An 18,145-nucleotide genomic window follows, 5' to 3' on the forward strand; every position below is an offset into this window, starting at 1 on the left:
ATATATTGACAGCAGCAAAAATCATATATGCTAAATATTGGAAAAATGTGAACGCCCTACCAGACAAGGTTGTAATTTGGAAAATTTGGGACTGTGCTGAAATGGATAGATTAACTTTAAAAATTAAAGATGAAGGTGATTCAGAATATTATTGGACATGGAATAAATTTTATGACTGGATAGAAACAAGGGGTAGAAATTAGAGAAATAAGATTATAAACATAATATTGTTAATATGGGAAACAATGATGTATACAACTATGATTATGGTAATTGATAAAAATGTAAATAAGCTAATGTAAGAAGAAACTTAGTTTAAATTTTGGCTATATTATTATTATTGCTAGTATACTATTACTATTGTTATTAGTTTGTGTGTTAATGCTTACTATTAACTTCTCTTTGGTTTTTTTCTTTTTTACTTGCAAATGATATACCCTGACAATGCACTGTTTTTCAAAAATGTTTAACAAAAACTTCAAAAAAAATAAAATGCTCTGTCTGCCACATGTACCTTAAATTCTTATTTCTTTCATTAAAAGTAATTTTATGAGTTCTTTTCATGAAATTAGAGATAAATGCCTTCTATACAAAAATTCATTCAACTATTGAATGTTCCATTAATTGCAATTGAACATAGGATCATCTATCTAAAATTAAATGCTCTTGCCCTTTGTGATATCAACTTCTATCACATCTGGAATGAATGGCTGGCTTCACTTATGAGATGAATATTGAATAAGTTTAAAAGCTCACCTACAATCATGATCAATGAGTTACAAACCACATTAGCTGGATCCATACACAATGCTAGTCTCTGTGCTACCTTCTCCCATCTTTTCATGATAAATTATAATTATTGTTGCTTATTGGTTTATTCATTTAATGGTTACTGGTTTAAAATTTTGTAAGCCATGCAGAATTGCCTCTAGATGAGATGGATGGCACATAAATCTAATAAATAATCCCAAATCAAAGAAATCACATTGTGACTTAGTGTGGAGTTAGTTGTACTTTGTTTTTCTGAGAGTCCCAGAACAAACACACTGAATCCATGCCTGGCCCAGGACGGGAAGGCTCTGTGAGAAATCAACAGTAAGGTGGGGTTGCAAGATGACCAACCCTTCATTTGAATGCAAATGTTTGGGAGTAGCCAGTTATCTTTGACATTAGGCAGATCCTCAGTCCACTGCTAGCCCAGCACCAGGGTTCCTATTGTCAAGGATGGGTAGTAAAGAGACCTCCTGAGTAATCTGCAAAACCAGTCTAGGTTTAGGCTTGAAAAAGAGAGAGCAAGAGAGCAAGAAGAGGACGTGTATAATCAGCGCACACACACCCTCCCAAGGAGCAGGATGCCTGGTCAAGAAGAAGTTAGGGGATGAACTTCATCTATGTGAGTTATATTTTGGAAAAAGAAGCCAGGATGTATCCAGGTTCTGTACGATGCAACGGCAGCAGCAACCTACCAGCACAAAACTTCCCTTCTGCTACACCTTATGTAGATTACATAGGATACCATCATCCTCAAAGTATGGAGAATCGTGGACAACCTTCAGGGACTTGGGGAACACCTTATGGGCTGCCTCGGGAGGATTGGGGTGCTTATGGGCCAGGAACCTCCAACACCCTAACCTCCACCCAGATCAACAGATCTTCTCCTGGACAAGTCTCCTTTTCTTCTGCTGATTACAGCTCCCTGAATTCTGCTGGTTCTGTGACTTTACCTTCTCTGGACACCATGAATCCAGAGGCAAATTCTCCTCCCCTCAGCCAGCGGCACAGCTCCTATGAATGGATGAGGAAAACGGTCCAGTCTACTTCAACAGGTATGTTGGCAATCTAAATTCTCCCCTCCGCCTCAAAATCTGTAACTTTCCTCACTGTCACTCTGCCAAGGGACAGATCATCCCAAATTGAAAGTGGGTTTTCTCATCTTCTGATTGAGCTCTTGAGTCACAACTTTGATTTAAGGTCTCAATAATTGGTTCTCCAAGCAAAGGATGTATTCATAAAAAGGGGCTCCATTGGGGGGAAGGGGGGGAAGGAACAATGGGCTGGCAGAGGAAGAAATTGATGTTTTTAAAAACCCTTCAGCTCCTGATACAAGATGAGGGATAGAATTGCTGTGGTCCTGAGTGGGATCTGAAAAGGTTAGGATTTGCATACATTGCTTATTAATGTTGGGTTGGCTTGAGGCTTGAATGCAAACCAGCTAAATAATCCTTCCAGCAGCATCCAATGAAATGAGCTGCTGCTCACAAATAAATCAGGAAAAAGTGGTAGCAAACTGATTTTGGGTCTACTGTAGACCAACAGTTTTCCTGCTATATACAATCCGCATTACAATCTTCATCGAAGTCCTATTTATTTCAAAGCTTGGGGGGTGCTCTCTGAGCTTGGTTGTTTTCTTGCAGACCTTTCATTACCCAAATGAGCATTAGTTTGGATAATGAAACGTCTGCAAGGAAGCAACAGAGCTCAGAGAGTGCCAAGGACCCCTCTTTTCAACCCTGAGCTACAAATATTCTCCTTTATTTCAAAGCTTCTTCCTCTGCATCGGCCCTTTGCACTTGAAATCAAGGGTGAACTTTGCCTCTTTAAAAATTCATTTGCATAACAACAGAACCAAACTGACATTTAAAGGACAATGCTTGCATGCAATTCATTGCTTACCTGGGTTCATTTTCAGGTTAACCGCCATTAACATTTCACATGGATCCTCAGGATAAAAGGGGCTCTTGCTAGATGCCTCTAGGAATGCCGGGATCTAAGAAGCAGAAAAAAATACCTTTGATCTCTTGATAGAGAACCTTCCAGAATGTTAATAACAATGGATTTAACAAACAGGCAGGATAAACATTGCAAATGATTTTATAGAAGGCACCTTAGATAGATTGGAAAATTGTTTTGCTTGATGCTAAAGGTATGAGAAAATTAGTTACAGCTGCATTAACACTAATATTAGTGTATTGTATATTGAACATTGACAGAATAGATGTCGCCCAGGTTGAGCTGTGGAGTACTTGGTGCTGAGCTTGGTTGCTTGCAGATGTTTCATTAGCCAACTAGTCAGATGTCAAATAATGCCACATTAGTCTATTTTAATGTTAGTAATAGGTCTCCATAACACTCTACACATCTAGCAGCAGTCTTCACATTATATGAGATGCTAGATAAGCATCTAGTTGTAAATAAAAATCCAGTCAGATTTGTTGTGTGTCCCAGGTGAGTTTATGGTTCAAAGTAGTGTGAGAACTACAACACACTGTTGTTGTTAAATAAGTTTCAGTACAATGTGAGTTTTATAAATTCACAGATTTTGACTAAATACATTAAATATAACACTTTTAAAGATGCCTTGAACTACAGTATCCAGAATTCACAGCCTCCCTCATTTGGAAACTAACTGTAGTATTCTAGAGACATTTGAAGGGATGTAAATGGGGGGAAAGGGCTAGCAAATACTGTTTTATTACCTGTGTCTAACGTGGTCTTGTCTCTCATCTCTAGTTTTCAATTTGGGTTTAAAACTATCTGCAAAACTTCCAATCTAGTCATCTTGCTTGTAAATCAGAGGTTTGACAACTTTTAGATATGTGGGTTTCTGGGGCTGGACAATTCTAGGACTTGAGCTCCGCACATCTTAAAGTTGCTAAGTTTGAAATACACTGTTGTAAAATAATAAACTGTGTCAGGATTATGAACAAAAACTGACAATTTTCAAGGCAAATTAGTTTCTAATAACACTTTATAAATGAATATTTAAATATATTTCTTGAGAGCTCCTGAATAGAGGGAAGAAAGACTTACTTCAGGGAACTCCCACTTTTTAACTGTATCTCTCCAGTTTCTCATATTAATCTGCAGATAAGAAGTAAAACGCTGCTTTGGATTAAATTATCAAAAGGTGGCTTATAGAAACCCCTGATACCTTTAGTCTATTGATACATAGTGTCATAGATACAAGGGTGAACAGACAGACAGACAGACAGACAGCAGCATCTAGTTCACATCTTGCATATATAACTTGGCCTTCTCTGGCCCCTTTCAGACTGCAAATCCCAGAATTCCCAGCTAGTGTGGGCTTTATGGTTCTGAGAATTGCATCCAAAGTAAGCTGCAGAAGAACATCTGGATTCACACAATGCTTAGCTAATCTAAAATAGGGTTGGATAGCTTGTGGTAGCATTTGGGGAACTCAACCTTTTTGTTACCATCTTGTTTGAATAATTTCCTTGAAGATAAAGATGATTTGTTTGGCTGCACCCATATGATGTCAAGGGTGCAGTTGCATTTTTAACCTGGGTTTAGCATGGTGTAAAACTAACTCCCATTGATGGCTGGTGAAGGTTGGTGGGCCACATCTTTGAAAGGCACCAGATGGGAGGCCTAATCAAATAAGAATTTATTTCCTTGTGCATCTGGAGGCTGAACTTTTGTGTTGCAGCAAACAAAGAAATGTTTTGAATAAGAATGTTACAAGACCAGAGAGAGAGACAGTTGCTTCTCCAGTCATTTCTGCAATAAGGGGCAAATGTTCTCCATATGGACTGAGATAAATGCACAGTGTGGTCCTGTTTCATTATATGAATCCAAGGGATTAGTAGTAATGCTTAGTCTCATAGCTAATTCTAGTGAAGCTCTTAGTATCTAACCTACCTGGATGAGAAGCCTTCCTTTCAGGCTCTGCCTTCAGCCACAACGGGTGGGTTCACCACTAGAACATGTCCTTTCCTTTCTCCTAGCAATCTAAGCTCTACCATCTTCATCTGTGGATGTTATGATTGTTAACCGTTGCTCAAGCCCAGTTGTCCCTCCCTCCTGAATAGGTACATGTTCTTTCCAAAGCCTTCCTGAAGGAGCTATTGTTGGAATAAGGTCCAAAAGCTAGAGAAATGACTTTCTTCAACCCATCTGAAAAAATTGCTTTGACAATTCATCCCAGTCTTAATATACAGAAGAGCAATGCAAACAACACCATTTTATGGACCTCGGTCATAGCTTAGACTGGGTTTGATTTTCTAAACTAAAAAAAAGCGGGGGGGGGCTTTCGGAGTAGAAGAGCTGATTCCATATCTGGGATCCTTCCTCCGCTCTTCTCTAAGTGTGCTTCCCTCCCTTTTTGGGGGGAGAGGAAGAATACACCATTTTGTAACATTGGTTACATTCATGCTACATTCTGCTAAGCAGGAATATGGTTTGCTTGGTTTGGGGTGTATGTGTTGCTAAAAAGCTGTGGTTTATTCAATAAGTCATCATAAAAATACATAATTTTATGGCAATTCTCATGAGGACCTATAAGGACATTCATAAGGTACCATTTTGATGGTGATTTGAGAGACTTTCCAAGGATGGCAAAACATCTTGGAAATAACTTCTCATTTGGAAATGGACTCTAAAGTTCTTTCCATAGTTGCTGTTGCTTACATGACAGGTGGCCAAACTTTGTTGAGTCATTCAGTTGCTTCTGAAGGCTTATTTAGCACCCACAATGCCAGCTGCTCCACTATGAGGACAGATATTAGATTCAAAAGTTTCAGGCTCACTTCCACTGAGGTAAACTGCCAATTACCAAACACTGTTAACCTGCCCACAGACAGACTTTTCTTGGAGCAAAAAATATTCGGCAGAGAAACAGTTAAGAAACAGACTGATGTGCCATCACAAATATTAGCTTAGTAGCATCTCCTCTTTTTATCATCATATTTTGTTATTGATACTCTCAGGGCCATTTGGGTGGGAACAGTGAGAACCAATTGTCCAAGCCTCCCAAAAAGGAAAGTCCCATTTAAGATACACATCCATATTTGAAATGATAAGATGGAGAATGCTTCTCATACAAGGTAACAAAGCACCATAAATCAGTTATACCAGGAGTTCAAGAATTTTTCTGGGCCACTGACTCTAATAGACCAAAACAAAGGGCAAAAGGAAGAAGCACCTGAGGGCAAGACAGGAAGTAACGGATGTAAGATTATCAAGGGGAGAGGCAACCTAAAACTAAGGAGAAATGTCCCAACAGTGAGAACATTTAAGAAATGGAACAGCTTGTCTCCAGAAGAATTTGGACAGCCATTTGTCTGGAATGATCTAGGTTCTCCTACTTGGCCAGGGGGTTGGACTAGAGGACCTCTAGGGTACCTTCCAACTCAGCTATTCTAAAGGAGAACAGGCAGCAAGAATGGCAAGGCAATGAAATAAATTGAGAAGGTCTGCTCACTGTTAATCTGGGGTAAGTGTAAGATTAGGGTAAGTATAGGGTACATTTAGGCAGGCAAAGGACTTGATCAATAAAATGAAGCTTTTCCTCAAATCCTTTGTTTGCTCTCCCCCACCCTCAAATTCATCATGGGGGGGGGGCTACAAATTTAAACAAAACTAACCACAACTTCGTGTTGCCACCCCATCTTGTTCTGACTTGTCTTTGGATTGTTCCCAGTGACACCTGTTTTCCCTTTGGTTGTTTTTCCTCAGTAGACCCTGCATCCAAAGCTGTAGGAAGGATGTAAAAAGTTTGCTCTGGAGTAAAGTAACCTGGATTGGCAAAACATAAATTATCTGAATTAGATGGTTTGGTGTAGAAATCATTCCCCCATCCATCTTGGACCAGGCATAGAATTCGACAAGTAGCTCATTTGGTTATTCACAGGAATAGGAGATGAACATTTGGCCAACACCAATGTTTTACTGAACATGTACAACTTACAACCACAATTGAGCCCAAAATTTAAGTTGCTAAGTGAGACATTTGTTAAATGAGTTCTGCCTCATTTTATGACTTCTCTTGCCAAATTTGTTAAATGAATCACTGCAGTTGTTAAATTAGTAACATGGTTGTTAAGTGAATCTGGCTTCCCCATTGACTTTGCTTATAAGAAGGTCGCAAAAGGTGACACTGGTACACTGCAACCATCATAAATATGAGTCAGTTGTCAACATCCTAATGTAAATCATGTGATCATGCAATGGTCATAAGTGTGAAAAATGGTCATGAGTCACTTTTTTCATTGTAACTTTGAATGGTCATTAAGTGAACTGTTGTAAATCAAGGACTACCTGTACTTATAGGTAAATCACCCACTAATGGAACATTTGTTTATAATTATGAATATAATAATTGATTCATTCAAATCAAATGAAATCTCTGTTAATTTTAGACCAGCATAAAGATAGTCATTCATTTGACTGGCATATTATGGATTAAGAAGGTGATGACTGATGGTGGACAAGGTTTCCTATGAAACTGGAGACAGATGAATTAGGGATTGGATTATCCTGGGAGGGTAAAACCAATAGGCTCAGATATGGTTTTATAATCCATTAATCTATTTTCATTTCAATGGGAAATTCTATTTCATCCCCATAAGAGTAGGCCTATGAGGGAGGCTCAGCTCAGGGGGAGCTGCCTCAACATCATCCACTGAGATCCCGCACTTGAAGGTGGACTTGAACTCTGGCCCAACACCTGAACCATTATCCCACATTGGAGTATTAAACAAGACTTCTCTGAACTGGTGTCTTCCAGATGTGTTGCACTACAATCCCAGAAACCTCCGTCAGCATTGCAGTTCTGTGAATCCTGAGCATTGCAGTCTGACTGACTCTTAGCTGAGGAAACCATTGTGAGTCCACCTAAATCTTTCCTACACTGACACTATAAGCAAAGTTGTGCATTCACTGTTTTGGAAGTTTCTCCCAGTGCGGATTAACTGTTCACAAAGCAGCCTATAATGCATGAAGAACATTTAAAGGCCTTGGGAGAGAAAGGAGGGGTGCCCAGTTTTTAGCACTTTCACAACTTAAATCCACATTCTCTGCCCTGGTATCCTCATGTCAGTCCTTCAGCACAGTTGGTGATTTGATTTCTGTTTATCATAATTCACACAAAATCTCTGGAACTGGTCAAATGAACAGTACCAGTCATTCCTTTGAGTAGGAACTTTTTCTTGTGTGTGTAACAAAACATCAAGCCAGATATCTTGCCTGATTCTACTTCAACAGAAACCTTTTCCTGCCCATGAGTTAAGTCATAGCATTTAAAAAGAGCTTCTAGATTTAGTATGTGTCATAGAATAGATGTGATTAGACAGACGTGATTTGACTCTTCATTGTCTTAGCTGTTGGTTTAAGAACCTTCAAGCCACCAAATCTGGATTCACAAAACACTAATCCAACATATTACCAATCCTTTAAGATAGAAAGTAAAAACTAGAGGGAGAAGGAAATACCCAACTAACATAATTTTGATTTGGTATATTTTAAATCCTTTAAACATTCTTCAGTTTAAATAAAAATTTCCAAGACATCATACTATTCATAGATACACAGCAAAAGGTATCACCATTACAAAGTAATTATTGAGGAAATCAGAGGAAACTAAGAACCATCATTTGCAATTAAGTGTCCAAAAATATTAAAAGGAATCTAAAGGGCAGCAATTAAAGGCTGCATTAAAATGCCTTTGATAACTACAAGACAGAGGTAGGTTTCTGCCGGTTCGCTCCGATCAGTAGTAGTGGCGGTGACAGGAGGCTACACCTACCCGCTTGGACACTTCTGCGCATGGGCACGAGCGAACCAATAGTAAAATAAATTGAAACTCACCACTGCTACAAGATATGATTCAACCAGTTAAATGCCTCTGCTAAGCCAACTCCAAAAGCCATAACTGAAAACTTTGCAACTTTGCAACTTTGCAACTTTAATAAGATTTGTATGCCGCCCACTCCCTAGGGACTCTGGGCGGCTCACAACAAAAGTAAAGACATAAAAATATTAAAAATACAATTATTTAAAATAAGATATCATCTATTCAATCACGTGGGGCTGGATTTTAATCAACAGCCCTAGGCCTGCCGGAACAGCCAGGTCTTGGTCGCTTTACGGAAGGCCGGGAGAGTGGTAAGGGTCCGGATCTCTGCGGGTAGCTCGTTCCATAAGGCCGGTGCAGCTACAGAGAAGGCCCTCCCTCGGGGAGCCGCCAGCCGGCATTGTCCGGTCGACAGCACCCAGAGGAGGCCCAACCTGTGCGATCTTATTGGTCGTTGGGAGGTGAATGGCAGGAGGCGATCTCTCAGGTAGCCAGGTCCAATACCATGTAGGGCTTTAAAAGTAACGACTAGCACCTTGAAGCGGGTCCGGAGACCAATGGGGAGCCAGTGCAGCTCGCGGAGGATAGGTGTAACATGGGTGTATCTGGGTACACCCTTTATCGCTCGTGCGGCTGCATTCTGGACCAACTGCAGTCTTCAAACACTCTTCAGGGTTATCTGAAGGCTATGGTTTATTCAATTGTTTATTCATGTCTCCTATTTCTATTCAGCTTTTCTTCAAGTGGCTGAAAAATCTTAGACTTCATTTCTTTCCCAATAGCAACAATTCTGAGAGGTGGTTTGGATTGACTTGCTTAAAAGTCACCCAGTATGTTTTCATGGATGAGAGTAGAAGTTTCCACCTAAACCGGCCCAGTGTCTTCACTACTATACCACACTGTCTCGATGGTTTCTCTTAGCAGCAGAGAGACAACCAGTGGCATTGTTCAACAGTCACTTGCCAGCTGTTAGATGAGACAATAGTAACTTCCATGGAGCTTTAATACTTTTAACACAAACAGGGACTTCATTCTGTATTGCTTCTATGGATTGGAATGAAGTTGGTGTCGCTTGTCTATGTTACAACTCAGGAATAAGAAATAAAGCAACCATTTTATTATTTAGCATTACAAATGCATAGGATGCTGGAAGAAGTGGTATAAATAAAATGATGTTGCACTATCAGGAACGAAATTCATCAAAATGTTGAGAATCATGAACTGAGAGAAGGATTATGAAGGTTGAGTCATGAAACAAAATGCTAAGTCCCATATATAAGCTTTCTTTCAGGAAAAATAAAAATGAAAGATGCAAAGCCTAAATTACATTTGGAGTAGGAGGTTAAAATAAAGTTTAGTTAGATTTAAATATTGCTATCGGAATCATTTTATTAACATTGACTAAGTGATGGATGGAAGATGCCCAAACAGCCTTCTTAAAACTTGTACCTTCCAGGGTATAGAAAAAGCATTAATAAAGGAGAACATTTGTTGAAATGAGAAATCCTTGGTGCTCTCTGAGTTTGGTTGTTTTCTTGCAGATGATTCATTACTCCAACTATCTAACATCATCAATGCTCAAATGATGTTACCTAGTTTGAGTAATGAAATGTCTGCAAGAAAACCAAACTCAGAGCACACCAAGAACCCCTCAAAAAAAGCATTCTCAGTTCCTTTCAAAATCTTGCCTAAGCTAAGCTTCCCCAATCTGGCATCTTTCAGATGTTAGAATCACAATGTCCCTCATTCTCTGTTGCCTTCAAGCCCTCTTTCCACTTGGGGTTCTCCAGAGAAGCTGAGATACAAATCTTCTCCCTTGTACTTGTGGAGCCCACCTAGAAGACGCCAGGCTGGGGAAGGCTGTTGGTGAACCTCTCCTCTAACCCTTTGAAGCTCCTTCGCCTCGATGGAATTGGAAAGGGATGGAATTTCCCAACGTGGAGGCAGAGCTCAGCTGTTGTTGTTGTCCTGCTGAATTCACAGACAAGGACAAATTCACAAATTCCTGTGACCAGGAATATGCCGGCTGATGTAAAACAGGAGCTAGGCTCAAGCCGAGAAGACAGGGAAAACCAGGGGCACTTTGAATGCTAATTTATTTTCTTTATAAACTAGTTGTGAGGTTCAGGAGCCTCTTCCTGCTCCTCCTTGTCCCTTGATTCCATTGTCTTGAGTCAGGGCTAGTTTGCCATATCAAGCAGCAGACCTTATTTTGACACTTTTTGGAGGTGGAGAGGGGGGCTTTGATATGCATCCTTGCTTCTGCTCCTTTTCTTTAGCAGTTATATTGCCGGAAAGACAGATGATTTTCACAGCAAATAAAGAGGCCCTCGCTTGGCTTTTATTCTGTTCTGAAAAAGTGCCCTGTGAATTTTATGGCCAAGGAGAAACCTGCCCCCCCCCCCCCACACACACACTCGCCAAGCGCAAGGCAGGGCCTCAGACTGCTAGAATAACTTGAATATCCTTAAAACAGGTCCTGGTTTTAAAACACCTGGCAAGTTGTTTTGTTCAGAGTCAACAACCTAATTCTCTCTGATGACAAAAGGCCCCTTTAAATGGGTCTCCCGCCATTCCTTTACCAGTCCCCATTACACATTCCAGCCCAGGGCACCCATTCTTCTTTCCTACATCTAACATCTCAAAAGAAGAGTCTATTCTTTTCAGCCTTCCTATGCTATCGTATCCTATTCCCCAATCTCTGTTTCAATGGCTGCCTGGTCGGTCCATCTTTCAAAATGAACCAGACAGCCATTCACTCACCACTTCATGGTGAAAGCGGCCACTTGAAAAGCAGCAGCTTTTTAAAACAGCCACAGACTTAATTTTCTAAGTCTCTGAGCAAAACAATTCTAAACAGCAGCAAAGGTTTAACATGTGGGGAGTTATCGTACAATGTATGACACAGATGATGGGAGATTTTTAGTGTTAAAGATAGCTTAAAAAGAAATGATTCAGGAAATTATTTTCCATAAGGCATGGCTTTCTAAAAAATGCAGTTTTAATATAGACTTTTGGGAAATTCATAATTTTTTAGTGAGAATTGTAAGCCCTTTAATATTTCGGAGTAAAAATTCTGTTCCTTAAATTATATTTTTGAGGGAATATTCCAACTAACTTCTCTGAAATGTGCCAAGTATACATAGGATTCAAAATTAGAACATTCTTGACAAGTTCTGCAAATTTCCAGTTAGATGGAAAGTTGAAGTTCTTCTGCATGAGGTCTCAATGTCCCTGATTCACAGCAAGAAAGTCACATCATCACACAATTGTCATTCGTGCATGTTATCATGATATATCTGCCTAATGCCCATGTGACCATCAAACAGAAGAACAGATTAACAGAGTTGGAAGGGATCTTGCAGGTCATCTAGTCCAACCGCCTGCCCAAGCAGAAGACCCTATATCTGCCTCTACCTAGGATCGAACTCCCAACCTCCTGATTGTGAGGCAAGAAGTCCACCTTTAGGACACCACAGCAGACCAGAAGAAGGCTATTTCAGTGGCAAATCACTTGTGTTGCTTTGTGAAATTTACTGAAACCGAATTTAAGCCCTTAAGGTGCTATTGGTTCAGTCATTGTCATCTTCTTTTCACTATCTAGACATTGTCCTTAAAGCTTAACACTTAAAGCTTATTTCTCTTTCCAAAACTATAGCTGTAATTTTGACATAGGGACCAAATAGAATTCCTATAAATACAATCCTTCAAATTAAGGTTTGCATCTATTGTCAGGAGGCAGGAATTTTGCCAAGTTCTTAAAGTGAGAAATCCTAACTCTTCCTCCACTTCAATTTACCTTTGGTCTCTGATTATCTAGACCACCATGTGCAGCTCCAACAAGCATGGAAAGTAAGTCCAATTGCAAGAAGTTAGTGGAAATTATTCTAATGCAGAATTTCTCAATCTTAATAACTTTAAGATGTATAGACTTCAACCCCCAAAATTAAGAAAGTTCCTGAGGTTGAGAAAGGAGAAGAATTCCCTTTTTATTCCTACAGTTTCCAGCACCCAGCCATACTCTTTGATCTCAAAAAGCTAAACAGGTGATCACTAGAAAATCCAAGGCTTATTGCCTAACGAAGAAGTTTCAAACATCTGGGAAGAAGGCAATAACGGTTCCCTATTATTGCCAAGAAAAAATACATTGGTATTTCCATCAAGTCATCAGGCCCAAGCTCAACTTGATAGTAACTGGTCATATTTTTTTAAGTCCCCGTAAACAGAGAAAGGGAAGTCTCAGAAGCATAAGATTCATTCAGTGTGCTGGCACGGTCAGTCACTGAGTGCCTCAAAGGTTGATGTCAGAGAGCTTGCTGTGCTTTTTTCCGTTCCATATTTCTGGGTGGGCCCTTCAGGTATCATTCCCATGACACCAGACTGATTGGACGGGTTGGAAATACAGGTAGTCCTCAACTCACAACCACAATTGAGCCCAAAATTTATGTTGTTATGGAGAAATTTGTTAGGTGAGTTTTACCCCATTTTATGACTTTTCTTGCCACATTTGTTAAGTGAATCACTACAGTTGTTAAATCAGTAGCCTGGTTGTTAAGTGAATCTGGCTTCCCCATTGACTTTGCTTGTCAGGAGGTTGCAAAAGGAGCAAAAAATATGACCCTGGGACACTGCAACTATCATAAATGTGCGTCAGTTGCCAAGTATCCAAATGTAAATCAGGTGGCCATGAGGTCATAAGGGTGAAAAATGGTCATAAGTCACTTTTTTCAGTGCTGTAACTTTGAATGGTCACTAAATAAACTGTTGTAAGTTGAGGACTGCCTGTATGGCCTACCACTTCTGAAGTTGATCAGCTGGAGAAAGGCTACCATTAAGTCAAGAGACAATGGTGCCCTTCAAGTTTAATGGAAAATGACATCTGACGGCCATTCTCTATGCATGGCTCATATTTCCAACACAAAACGTCTCCCCACCTAAATTCTGATGCCCTAGCAATGATTGCTGGCAGCCACAATCTCCTTCTCTCCTGTCTGCAGAGGCCTCCACAACCCGTGCAGGTCAACTAGGAAATGTTTTTGCAAGCTTTTAGCTGTTTCAGAAGTTATGGGTAAGGATGCTTGTAGAGCAAAACCAAAATATGCTTGAATGTGCCTTCTGATCCCTGACCCAGGTCATGTGCACATTTTGAAAATAATTGAATGGAATTTTTATTCTTGTGCAACTGTAGCATCTCTCTGCTATTTCTTAAAGCAATCTGACTTTTCCCAGAATTCTTCATGGGCTATGAAAAATAGCTGCCATTGTTTTAAGGGACCAACTCATTCCATGAATGTCACTTTTAAAGCAGAGTGCGTTTTTGTAGGCTTGCACAGAAGCATAAAACAGAAGGAGTGCTTTAATGAATAAGAGTGAGATGCTGGGTTCACACAAAGTCTAAAGTACTTCTTCCAAATCATTTTTGAAGCATAAGGATTAGACCAGAGATGCTTTGTAAATACTAGTATTATTTATATTGGAATTGGAATATTCTTTACTGGCCATAAACGCTCAGTGCACATAAATTACACTTATATACAAATACAATACATTTAATAGTAATTTTTAATAAATGGTATTATTGTTAGTTCTGCTTGGAAGACAGGCTTAGCCAAAATAGTGTTGGCATTTTCCAGCATATTTGCATCTTCTTCATTTGGTTTAGCCAAAGCCTGGATTAGACAGGTCCAAGATTTCAGGAGCAAATGCAAACTTTTCTTCCTTTCTTTTTCTAACAGGTAAAACAAGAACAAGAGAGAAGTACCGTGTGGTGTACACAGATCATCAGAGGTTAGAACTAGAGAAGGAGTTTCATTACAATCGATACATCACCATCCGAAGGAAGTCTGAACTTGCTGCAAACCTGAGACTTTCTGAGAGACAGGTAGAGCCTCAGTTACCTGCAGATGGAGGCTTTCACTCCAATTCAGAGCAGGGGACCAGTTGGGTGGGTGGGAAAACATGGAGAGAATATCCCCTGAGTAGTGGTGGAATTCAATTTTTTTTACTACCAGTTCTGTGGGCATGGCTTGGTGGGCGTGGCATAGGATGGTGGGCATGGCGTGGCTTGGAGGGTGTGACTTGGAGGGCGTGGCAGTGGAAGGATGCTGCAAAATCCCCATTCCCTCCCAATCAGCTGGGACTCAGGAGGCAGAGAATAGATTGAGGCAGGGCCAGTCAGAGGTGGCATTTGCCAGTTCTCTGAACTACTCAATATTTCCACTACCACTTCTCCAGAGCTGGTCAGAACCTGCTGAATCCCACGTCTGCCCCTGAGGCCCTTGGTGCTGTCTGAGCTTGTTGATTTTCTTGTAGATGTGTCTGCTAGCACTGACCACCAAGGACCCCACAGGTTAACCCTGAGCTACAAATATTCTCTTCTATCAGGGCCTTTGCAGATTCAAGGCAATGCAGGCTTTTCCTGTGGTCCCTTTTGTAGATCAATGGCTGAAAGAATCCCTGGATTAGCCATGCTTAGTGCCCCAAGGAAAGGTGGCACCATAAAGATATTTCCTCTAGCTGTTCTTCACTGTTTTACTGCTATACTCAACTTTTGTTAATTTTTTTGTAATTGTTCTTATTTGCTGCAGTAGATTTTAATCTACATTATTATTATTATTATTATTATTATTATTATTATTATTATTATTATTATAAAATTGGCTCAGTGCAGAGGTAAAGTTTAAAACCTTGGCTGACAGGTGGCATCAGATGTCACATTTGTTTCTCATCTTATGCCCTGGAGGTTTATGCTTCCCTTGAGCACCATTGTTGGGCACCCGTTGGCCTTAATGCAGCCCTGATAAAAAGTGTCATTATTGACTGGATTAGAATGGTTTCCAGCAGCAGATTCCTCCATGCTCATCAAGTGTCTGGCCACTCAGATTTTGAAAACCTCCTTTCAACAAGCAAACTCAATGGACAAGCCAGATTCATTTAACAACTGTGCAACTAACTTAACACCAGATCATAAAATGCAGCAAATGTCTCGCTTAGCAGCAGGAAGTTTGGGCTCATCTGTGGTCTTAAGTCAACATCCACCTGTTTCTCTCTGAAGGGACTTCTTTGGGTGATGTGCTTGACTTACCTCCTATGGGCTAGTTTCACTAAAGGGTGTTGGGTCAATCATAGAATAACAGAATTGGAAGGGACCTTGGAGATCTTCTAGTCCAACCCCCTGCTCAAGCAGGAGACTCTCTATCATTCCAGACATATGGCTGTCCAGTCTCTTCTTAAAATCCTCCAGTGATGGAGCACCTACAACCTTTGAAGGCAAACCCTTCTGCTGGTTGAATGATCACCCTGTCCAGAAATTTGTCCTTGGTTCTAAGTTGCTTCTATCCTTGATTAGTTTTCATCCATTGTTCCTTCCCTTCCCTTTTGGTGCTTTGGAAAATAGATATCATGTCACCACTAGTCCTTCTTTTCACTATCTAGACATACCAATTCCTGCAACTGTTCTTCATATGTTTTAGCCTCCAGCCTCCCAATAGACTCTGTTGCTCTTCTCTGCACTCTTTCCATGGTCTCCACATCTTTTTTATATTGTGGTGACCAAAACTGGATGCAGAATTCCAAGTGGGGTTTTACTGAGGCTTTATAAAGCGGTACTAACACTTCATGTGATCTTGATTCTATTCCTCTGTTAATGCAGCCCAGGTTTGCTTTAGCCTTTGCTCATCTTTAAGGCTCCCAAAGCAAAGTGATTTTTACTCCCTTCCTCTGTTTTGCTCTTGCAGGTGAAAATCTGGTTCCAAAATCGCAGAGCCAAAGAAAGGAAATTAATGAAGAAGAAAATGACCAGTTTTGATGGCGGCAGCCTGGGCTCCATCCAGAGTGACTCTGGTTCCATCAGCCCTATTCCAGTTCATGACCCACAGACTCAATCAGAAATGGCTGGCACTTTGTTTCCTCCCCCTCCCCCTCCCCCTCCCCCTCTTTCCATGAATGGTCTTCAGCACAACGGAACAATCACACGAGTTGTGGTCTCTCAGTGAGGACTTTCTGCCAGGTCAAGAACACAGCAGCCAAGAGAGTTGTTGGCACTGCAACTCCCACACCTGGCTTCCCCACAGCCAAAAGACAGAGGACTTTCCACCAAAGCTTGGTGCCCACACAACCATTTTGGACAAGAGGTGCTGTGATACTGAGGGAGAGGGGTGAATCATGAGCTCTCGGTTACAAAGTTGTGCTGGTTTGGAGGCATAGAGAATGGCTGGAGCAGAACACTTCTCCTGCCTCTGTACTGGTGGTCCTGCACTTTGTTTGACTAGAGATTGGAAGATTTCACACACGGCAACTTCAGCCCCTTGTTTTATATTTTTCCTGGTTCATAGGGTGAAGACACGGTGTTAGAAGAAACACCACACTAGCATACCTTTGGGTCATTTGGGCCTATGATGCCTGCTTTGCAGAGGAGAGAGAGAGAGAGAGTGCTGGATGTGGAAGAAAGCACAGAGCACAACTTGCTGTGAATCATAGCTTTCCTGGTTTTTTTAAAAATAAAATCCTAAGATTCTAGTCTTCATCACAAAGAATTATGTTGGGAGGGACTGATGTCTGGTTTTTTAAAAAGTCATAATCCAGGTTTCTAGGGATTGAGAAGATGGACATGAGGTTCTGGAATCTTTTAGAACTCTCTGCTTCCTCCACTACTATGATATAAACTATACATGATGCAAATCTGCCCAATTTGCACTATTTTTTAAATCAATCATAATATTCAGTTTGTTTTGGTGTGGGACTGGCTCATTTGAATGCTGAATTTTAATGCACAGATATCTGACACCATTAAACAAATTTGCAGATCAACCAGAGTTATTCTTCTATAAATTATTGAAAATCACATTGTTAATTTGAGATTCCTAACTCAGAATGCTTACCCCAGAGGTTTTCAGACTGCTTCCTGCCTAACTGTAAAAATGGCACACTTTTCAAGCATTGCCCAATTGTAACAATAAGTGGACCACCGAATTTCAAAGCCATCCCAAGTGTTAAACAAATCTTCTGAGGGAGGTCACAAAGGTTTGACAGGTTGATGAGCAATTTTTGTTCTATGACTGGAACATAAAGTACCATCACAGAAAGTAGAGAGTTTAAGATTATGTGAGAATTCTCTCCCAAAGGCTTTATGCAAAAGAGACACCATCATCCCCAACACTTCCTATGAGTTTTCTAAGGATACCCAAATTCATGCCAAGTACCTTTTAGCTTATTTCCACATTAGAAATATTGGGTAAACGTCAGGACTACCATTCTTACTTTGTTTGAAGTCAGGGCAGTTTCCTGATTGGTAATTATTGGCCAATGCAATGAAAGATTGTGCCTCATTGGTAGGACACAAACAAGGCTTCCATCTTCTATAGTTGGATTTCAGATCTAGTTCAAAGTTGAATTTTGAAGTTCAGAAGTATAATGGTTATCAAGAACAGCATAAGCAGAAAAATAATGGTAGTGGTACTGAACTTCAATAATAAGTCAATATTTACAAACAGATAAACAGAAAGACATGGATGGGTAGAGCTGGGGTGACTTCTGGCTTTCTGCTGGCTTCCCCAG

The 18,145-nt window shown here is 40.4% G+C and overlaps 1 protein-coding gene across 1 annotated transcript; it reads left to right on the plus strand.

Moving 5' to 3' along the window:
• The first annotated feature begins 1,393 nt into the window (after window positions 1–1,393).
• CDX4 (caudal type homeobox 4) lies at window positions 1,394–16,584 on the plus strand. The gene is made up of 3 exons (XM_032228636.1): window positions 1,394–1,826; window positions 14,326–14,471; window positions 16,327–16,584. The coding sequence occupies exons 1-3, from the start codon at window positions 1,424–1,426 to the stop codon at window positions 16,582–16,584; spliced, it is 807 nt and encodes a 268-aa protein (XP_032084527.1). The 5' UTR covers window positions 1,394–1,423.
• The last annotated feature ends 1,561 nt before the right edge of the window (window positions 16,585–18,145 follow it).

This window comes from Thamnophis elegans, chromosome 12 (genome assembly GCF_009769535.1).
Source record: "Thamnophis elegans isolate rThaEle1 chromosome 12, rThaEle1.pri, whole genome shotgun sequence".
Taxonomy (NCBI): domain Eukaryota; kingdom Metazoa; phylum Chordata; class Lepidosauria; order Squamata; family Colubridae; genus Thamnophis; species Thamnophis elegans.

Excerpts from the sequence above, each read along its gene's own strand:
- CDX4 (XM_032228636.1), top strand. The coding sequence starts at position 1,424 with ATGTATCCAGGTTCTGTACGATGCAACGGCAGCAGCAACCTACCAGCA. Across the intron at positions 1,827-14,325 it reads GGTCCAGTCTACTTCAACAG|GTAAAACAAGAACAAGAGAG; the intron begins GTATGTTGGCAA and ends TTTTTCTAACAG. Across the intron at positions 14,472-16,326 it reads TGAGACTTTCTGAGAGACAG|GTGAAAATCTGGTTCCAAAA; the intron begins GTAGAGCCTCAG and ends TTGCTCTTGCAG.